General features: G+C 44.6%; 1 protein-coding gene across 1 annotated transcript in view; it reads right to left on the reverse strand.

Annotated features, from left to right (window-relative positions):
* The window catches only part of SUMF1 (sulfatase modifying factor 1), a 113,779-nt gene extending 104,986 nt beyond the window's left edge, over nt 1–8,793 (reverse strand). Inside the window, exons 1-3 of the mRNA XM_075552322.1 lie at nt 8,518–8,793; nt 6,643–6,816; nt 3,756–3,830 (exon numbers count right to left, since the gene is read on the reverse strand). Of these exons, the coding sequence (XP_075408437.1) occupies nt 3,756–3,830; nt 6,643–6,816; nt 8,518–8,769 (501 nt within the window). The 5' untranslated portion in view covers nt 8,770–8,793. The remainder of the gene's footprint in view (nt 1–3,755; nt 3,831–6,642; nt 6,817–8,517) is intronic.

Below are 8,793 nucleotides of genomic sequence, written 5' to 3' on the forward strand. Positions count from 1 at the left end.
ATATAAAAGCTAAGGAACAACTAAAAATAAAAGAAAAAGCCATTTTAGAAACAAATGCATGATCATTGAAGAGAAAGAAAATGTAAAAGGAGTAAATTTTTAGATAAAAATATATTATAAGAAAAACACTAAAGATGAAAGATCTTAGAAGAATTATTAAGAATTCCTAAAGAAAAAAAAATTAAGAAAACATTCCTGAGAAAAAACAACAACATGTTGTTGTTCCATCATCTTTTATTTTTTCCAAAACCATTTTATTAGGAGATAATTCAGATATCATATTATCATATCATTCTATAGTTCAATCACATCAAGCAGTATTATACAATTGCTATCACAATCAGTTTCAAAACCTTCTCTTCCTTCTTGAATTCCCGGTTAACAGATCCCCTTTACTACCACCACCCCGCATCGCCCTCACGGTAGCCCCAGGAGTCTTTTTCTCACTGCTTTCTCTATAGGTTCATCAATCCTGAGTATCATATACAAAAAAACCAGACACATGACAAAAATTCAAGAAGGCTACCCACAATGACAAAATGCATCAGAAATAAACCCCAATTATGAAAAAAAAGACTTAGAAACCAGATCAAACCCAAAGTGTGTCAGAGGAGAGATCAAGTGACAGGGTTTTAACCACTCAAGTGAGACTTATCATTTTAATCGACTAGTTTATTCCCATCTCTCCATTATAGTTAGAGGGAAACCAGCAGAGGCTTACTTCCTGTGTAGAGCTCGAAAATTTATTTGGGCGTCCATTGTCATCATAGCCTTCTGCAAACCAGACTCTCAGAGTTTAAGCTCTGATAGATTCCCTCCTTCAGCTTTCCAGATGGGATGATTTACAATCTGTGGGTCACAGATATTGGTGTGCTTCTTCTTCCATGTGGACTTAGATGACATCTTACTTAGATGTCTGCTTGTTTGCAAACAAGTCTTTAAGACCCCAGATATTATTCTATCTAATTTCTTTACCACACTTTACTATTTACTTACATCTTCTATGGTTCTTTCATGAAAGCCAGTATTGAGTATAGTTATGTCATAAGAACTAATTGCTCTTAGAGTCAGGATTAAGTGGGAGTTCAAAATCCATTCCTTTATCAATTTAGAAAAAAAAAAAGAAACTCAATTTTGAAAGGCATAACCTATTATCTTCCCCCAGAGCCAACAGTGAAAGGATGCTGCCATCCTTCATTTGGACTTCTAACCTTTTAAAGTCTAAGAGAACAAAGGTCTGCTTTGTTAAAGCGGCCCAGTTGTGGTATTTTGTAATAGTCGCACCAGATAATTAACACAAGAGGACAAAGGAAGGAGACAAGAAGTGATGGATCAGAGAGCATTTTAAGAGCAATGCTTCTATTTTACAAGGATGTCTGGTGGTATAGTAGGTTAAAACATGGGTTGCCACCCACAAGGTTGGCAGTTGCAGACTACCAGCTTCTCCTCAGGAGAAAGAGAAAGATGAGGCTTTTTACTCCCACAGTTGCAAACTCAGAAAACCACTCAGGGGCAGGTCAACCTGCTCAGTAGGGTCACTTACATGCGTGAGGATCAACACAATGTCATTGAGTGTTATTAGTTTTCTAATCTGCACACTACAAAAATGGAACTAAACATTAAAAAAATTTTCCGCACACTTTTTGATGTCCCATCATACTGTGGGAATAGACACATGACATTATTTATGCATTTATGGTAGCAAATTTGCCAAAACAACACAAAAAGTGAATCCTGGTATAAATTGTGAATTGAATAATAATGTGCTAAGAATGGCTCATCATCTCGGAGAGGAGACGAGCCAATCAAGGTGAGATGTAGCAACAATGAAAAATGCAACTTTCCTCTAGCTCCTAAATGCTACCACCACCACCAACCCCCCCCCCCCCCGCCAATATCATGATCCGAATTCTACCTTGCAAGTCTGGCTAGACCACAGGATGTACACTGGTTTGATGCCTGAGGTTAAGTCAGGTCTATGAAGGAGAGATCAGCAGCAGATTCATTTTATTGATTCCAACCTTTTTCTAAACACACTTAAAAGGTTTGCTCTCCATTGTGAGCATTTCAGTACGTGACCAACACCACAACCTGGTAAGAGCTGCTTGTCCTTGTCCTGGTTATGAGTCCACATGCTTCACTGTGTGTACCTAACAGGTACATCCGGAGTCTAGCAAATAATGTGCCTCGGCCTTCATGCCTAATGTGTTTGGAGGTCAAGTAACAAGAGGCCCTCCATCTGCAAGCACAGATGACACAAACAAGAGCCAGTGCCCACCCCCAACTGACTGTAAAGCCAGGCGCCACATCTGAGGAGCTGGCTCAAGACCAGCTGGATCCGACCTCAAACCACTCCCAAAAAAGTACATCGGAAAACAGAATAGATTTGGAATAAAAGCCTGTGACATCCAAATAGAGGGCAATGGTATTTTTTTTTTTGGTAATGTTTATCTAAAATACATACAAAATGTGACCTGATTCTCCTGTCAGCAGTTTGCTGTTAAGCCTTTTGTTTACCTCATCTTTTCCTCATCACATATGCTTCAAAGGAAAATGCATGGGCCAGGATTTTAATATTTCTGGCCTTGCTACTCACCCCAGGCAGCATCAGGATGAAATAACAGACAGGAGCGTGAAGGGAATCTATGTGCAAGAAGACGATCAGGCTCCCTAGCCTTTCATGTCTGTTTTTAATGTCTCCTTTCATACCTCTATTTCTGTTCCTCTGACACCATCTTCTGTCTCTTTGTATTCTCTGTCCTCTGGGTTTTGTGAAATTTCAACTTCCTAGCTTACCCTCATTCCTTCCCTTGCTCTTAGTTTCTCAGTCCACACATGAATCACGAACATAAGCAAACAGACACACAAACTAACACACTCCTGCTCAAATGTGGGCACAGAAGCCCCGGCTCCATTCATCACATGTGTGTTACTGGAAACACTCCCACCATCCTTGAGAGAAACATACCTCCCTCTGGTGGTGCAGTGGTTAAAATGCTCAGCTGCCAACAGGTCAGTGGTTGGCATGCACTGGCCACTCTGCGGGCGGAAGATGAGGCAGCCTACCTCTAAAGATTAAACTCGTTTCCATTGAGTCAATGCTGACTCATAGCAACCCCTGTGGGTTTCCTAGACTGTAACTGATTATGGGAGTGGGAAGCCCAGTCTTTTGCCCAGAGAGCTGCTGGTGGTTTTGAACTGCCCGTTATGCATAATCACTACACCACCAGTCCTATGGACTTGAAAGCAGTTGGCTGTGTTTAGGTTTGGATCTTCTGCATCAGAGAGGGTAGATCACTGAGCAGGAAGAGCCAATCCCTGGATCTGTGTTCTGTGGTCATTCAGAGCAAAGGGCCCAAACACTGAAGATGTGAATTTGTGTTTAAACAGGAAGCTCTAAGAGAAACCAGCACCAATGAGATGAAGACTTCAGAGGGTTTTTTAAAATTTAATCCTCCATTCTAGAAATGGCCATAGAAAGAAAACTGAGTGGGTAGAAGTGTCTACAGCCCAACTGAGCTCTACTTAACATCTGTCACTCAGAAGTACAAAGCAAAAGCCCGAGTCAGACCCAAAGTCTTCAGGTATCCTCGTGGACTTGACCTGTTTTCCTCACCATCAGGTGCTATGGTCTATGGAGCTGGTGTTACCCTTGTCAAGTCTACAGTGGGTTATGTTTGCAGTAGTATACTGGATCTTTCGCCCAAACTCCCATTAATCTAGAAAAACAGTAGTAATATTTAAATATTACTTACTGCCTGCTGGATATCCGTCTTCACCTGTTCACTCAGCATACCTTCAAAGACAAAGGAGTCGCCAAACTTTTCAGCCTATAAGGAGGGTAGAAAATAAAAACCCAGAAAAGGTTATAATAATGCATCCACATGAGCCGGTTTCTTTGCACACTTCTGGAACTAGATGACTCTTATGCCTTCTCATCAGACTCAGAAAGGACTGGAAACCATCAGACTTGCCTATTAAAACAAGCCCATGGCACTTACAGAGACCAGTTTCATAGCGACTCACTCAGCAGGTGGGAATGCAGGAAGGAAGAGATTGGCTTGTGAGCGAAAGACTGTGCCTGCTGATAGAAGCCTACCTACCTAAGTATTACAAAGGTCTTTAGAAAACAATAGCATTCTCCGCATGTGAGATTAGGAAATCAAGTCTGCCCTGTCATCTAGCTGCAAGAATGAAATGACACTGTTTGCTGGCATTCTGACACATTCTGACTTCACTGAGGTGCCCATTGGACGTAAAAGCCTCAAGCAACCAATTCAAGGATCAGACAGTATCTCAATGATTTTATTAATGTTAGTCTCTCAAGTTTTCATTTGTATCTGGTTCTCTCTGTCACATGTAACACCCTAGTCCCTTGGGATGCCACTCTGCTAGTTTTCCTCTTACATGGCTGTGAAATCCTACTTGTCTTCTGAAATAGGTGGGTCCTTCTTTGAGCCTCTAAAACCCCTGCTCTGCCAGAGCTCTGCTCTTGGGACTCTGCTCTCCTTATTCTATACCAATGACTGGTAGCTTGTGATCAGACTGTGAGAGCACAAACAGATAAACCAGAGAAGAAACTAGCTGCAGCTTCACTTCACCCTGCACACAGCAAAAGGAGCACCAGGCTTCTAACGACAAAGTCAGAGGTTCAAACACATCAGCTGCACTCATCAAGATTTACCATCTTGGAAACCCTATATAAGGTCACTATGGGTGTGAATGGACACAGAAGCAGTGGGTTTGCTCTGGGGTTTTGGTATGTGTCAAAGCATCAAGAAAAGTCTTCTTTAGATGAAGTGGGCAGGGCAAGCCTCTTTAAGATGAGATGTAAACTGAGACAACTCAAGAATGAGACAGAGACGTGCTATAAAAAAACAGTACAAGGTAGGTGGCAGTAAAGAGTGGGAAATAGGGGCCAAGATCTGCAGAGCTCGAACCTGGTGCTAAATGATGCTGCAAAGAAAGAAGTACTCATGTCCAGGACCGGGCCTCATAATAAATTTTGTATCTTGGATTCCTTTGACCAAAAAGTAAATAAATAAAACAAAGCTTACTGCCATTGGGAAGAACTGCCCCTTTGTCTTTCTGAGACTGGAACTCTTTACAGGAGTAGAAAGCCTTGTCTTTCTCCAGTGAAGAGGCTGGTGGTTTCAAACTTCTGACGTTGTGATTAGCAGCCCAATGTGTAAACCACTACACCACCAGAGCTCTGATTCCTTTAACAGTGAAGTGAATATTACACATATTACATTTCCAGAAGGAAATGTTTAAATACACAAATAAAATTGCTAAGAAAATCGAATGAAGAAAAATGGGTTATGTTAAAATAGTAATAAAGCAAGTATGTGCTATAGTTATAAAGATGCTCAAATAAAATGCTATTTATTTATAAGATCAGGGAGGGATCTAATGATGCTCATAATTTCAAAGCAGGGATGCATAAAATGATATTCTCAATGTCTAGAACAGTAATGTGACATGAGTAGATCTGTGATTTCCAGTAGTGAAGAATATCATAGGCACTGCTGCTAGTACTTTGGCCTGTGGTCTGTGTTTCATGATGGAAGGAAACGTTCATGATACTCAAGAAAAAATGCTTTCCCTCCCCATGCTCATTCTGTTCATTTTATTTACTCATCATAGAAAATCCTGGTCTCAGAGAAACCTCTTCTCTTAGAATTCATCTTCAAACTGAAGTCAGCTACTGAGAAACATGGCATCAGCACATCCAGAAATCAAGACCCAGAAAAACAAACTCACTGCCCTCAAGTCGAGTCTGACTCATAGCGACTGCACTGGACAGGACAGAACTTGCCTGTGAGTTTCCAAAGCTCCCGAGTCAAAGATGTCATCTTTCTCCTGCAAAGCAGCTGGTGGTTTCAAACTGCTGACTTTGAGGCTGGCAGCCCGATGTATAACCAGTGAAACACAAAGAACAGAGATCCCATAATGGAAAGCAGGGAGTGTGAGAAACCTAGACTCATCAGGAAACATATCACGGCCCCTCCCTTTTCCGTAGAGGACATCGTTGGCTTTCAGGCCTAGCTTTGTGATACAATGGCCATGGTTGCACAGTAGGGCCTGGAAGTACAGCCGGAGAGCTCGTTTACTGCTGGAACCGCCCGGCATTGGGATAGAGCCACCAAAAACAACAGAAAGCCACACTTCTGCATTTATTACCCAGGAAGCCAGTGCTTCCGATCAACCGAGTTGCAATTTACTGTGAAAGAAAAGTTGCTTTCCTTTACAAGCTCTCTCTTATCTCAGAGGCCTGACAGAACAGTGGTACTCCGTGACACTATCAGGCATTCACGTGACAGAACAGCAAGGTTATGAACCCAGGTTCTGGGGTCAAAGTTAGTTACATGTGAGTGCCAGCGACTACCTGGCAGTGAGATGCAGGGCAAATCACCTTTCTACTCCTCAGCTTCTTTCTTGAAAAACAACCTGGCTTGTAGGGTTGCTTCTGGATTCATTTAGATGATGCGTGCATCAATTATACAGATCACATTTACTTATATAGATCTGTGTGTGCGTATCACATTTAGCAAAGTGCTAGGCCCAAAGCAAAAAGAGATCAGGCAATGTCTGCTGGTATTGCAGGTCTAAAGTCTGGAAAGGAACGAATTCTCCACTTACCTCCGTCAAATAGCCTGTGGCGTTCACAAACTTCTCGAATTCTGCGTTACTGACTTCATATGCGTCCATGTAAAAGGCACCAACAGTGACTCTGCGGGCAGGGGCCTCCCCATCCTGCTGTATCTGAGGATCGTCTGTGCCCATGGTGAACACTCCAGCAGGGATGGGGACCATCTGCAGAGAGAGGGAAACAGCACTGTCAAAGAGAACTGCCCGAGAGAGGCGCCTGGCTGCACTCAGAGAAGCCACCACCTTTCAGAAATCTCTGTACAGTTAGCGAGGTCACTAATGACAAAAAAAAAAAAAAGGTCTATTCAGCTAAAATTCTCTGCATGATGGAAACCTGTGCATGTGTGGAAACAGACCTGGCAAAGGAGACGCCAAGCTAAGGGGTGGGGTTGGGAGGTACGGAAAACATTCCACTCTCTCTGTACACGATGACCACAATAATGGGATCGAGCAAACCAACGATGACAAAGCCAGCACAGGCCTTGGGGGTTCATTCTTGTTGTGCATGGTGTGGCCCAGAGTCAGAGCGGATTTGATCTCAACATAACATAAAGGACCTACAACGCTGAAGTTTCCACACAGGAGGCCAGTGAGTCTGGTCAAAAGCTCTGTTATGCATCCCACAACTCAAGAGATGGCCTGCAGGAGGCTGTGTCCATTTACCTAAGGAATTTCTATAAATCTGTGGTTTTGATTCGCCCTCCTTTTCCCTTACCTTAAGCAAGGTAAGCACCAAGAAGACTAACAAAGCCATGATTTCCACTGTGGATTCTGACCTATGGTCTCCCTTCTTCTTCTTTAAGTAACGATAGACAGCCAGGGCTGAATACACCAAGTTTCCATTCCAGAGGCTGTAGGTAAAAACCGCTGCATTGCTCTGAGAGACAACCATCTCCAATGTATACTAATAATGAAGTTTTCTGCCCTTCAAATGTAAAATGCATCAGGTGTCCTACTCTGTAGGATATCAAGCCAAATAAACAGAGCCATCTTAACCCAATCTTCACTGAAGGTCCAAACGCAAACAATGCCTGCCCCCTTCAGTGCCTCACGATGCACTATGCCGAGAACTGTGGCATGGGGCAGTTCAAACACACCAGGCACCCCTTGGAAGAAAGGTGAGGCTGTCTGCTCTCATAGCGATGTGCAGGCTTGCAGCCCCGACAGAGGGCTGGTCTGCGTGGGAACTTCCTCAGTGGCAGTGGTTTGGCTGTATGTCATGGTGGAACTGTGTGTGCGCCATATCATTTTTTCAATGGCTAGTATTTTCAAAAGTCGATTACCAGGTCTTCCTTCCTTCCCAAGCTCCTCTGCATGAACTCAAACCTCCAACTTTTCCGTTCTCACTTTTGGCCATATGTACCACCCCAAGAAGTCAATAAAGCAACTAGTTTTTTCACAGGACTAAACTGCTAGGGGAAATGGGATTGGTGAAACAAGTCCTTTTCCTCAAGAAGCGGAGCTTAGTAGGAAAGACTAAAGATCACTGTACAATAGGTTGTTATACCATAATGTTAGAGACTTATTTTTTTTAAGGCACCAACAAGAAGGGGCAGGTACCCCTGACTTAAACTTGAATCTGTCTGACTTAAACCTGAGCCCTTCAAGAAGATGAGGCTGAGAGAAGAGGAGGAGGAAAAGGGGCACGCGCGGTAAGCAGACTCAGTTGACCGCAACCCAAGACCCCAATGCTCTGAATTATGCAGAGTCCATGAACCCGCTTGTCCTGGGGCGAGGGAGAGCGGGAGCAGAAAGCAAAGACGGGTCCAAGGACGGGCTATCAGTCCTACAAGCCCTCGCTGCGCCCTCCCGTCGGCCGTCGAGACCCGGAGACGGCCCCACTCTCGCCCGGGAAACGGGGCGCACCTTCGGAGCCGCGGACGGGCGCTCGGCGGCGCCCAGGCCCGGGGCGTTCGCCTCCCGCGAGTATCGGTGCGCCGCCGCGGCCGCGGGGGAGCCGGGGGGCCCGGGCCGCTGGGGCGCGCCGCAGCCACACGACCCCGCCAGCGACGCGGCGCCCGCGGCCGCCCGGGCCTCCGGGCCGCCCGCCACGCCGCCCACCAGCAGGAGCGCCGCCAGCAAGGCGCCGCCGACCGAGCCTGTCGAGGGCGCAGCCATCTTGTCCAGCCGGTCACGTGACCC

Source organism: Tenrec ecaudatus, chromosome 6, assembly GCF_050624435.1.
Source record: "Tenrec ecaudatus isolate mTenEca1 chromosome 6, mTenEca1.hap1, whole genome shotgun sequence".
Taxonomy (NCBI): domain Eukaryota; kingdom Metazoa; phylum Chordata; class Mammalia; order Afrosoricida; family Tenrecidae; genus Tenrec; species Tenrec ecaudatus.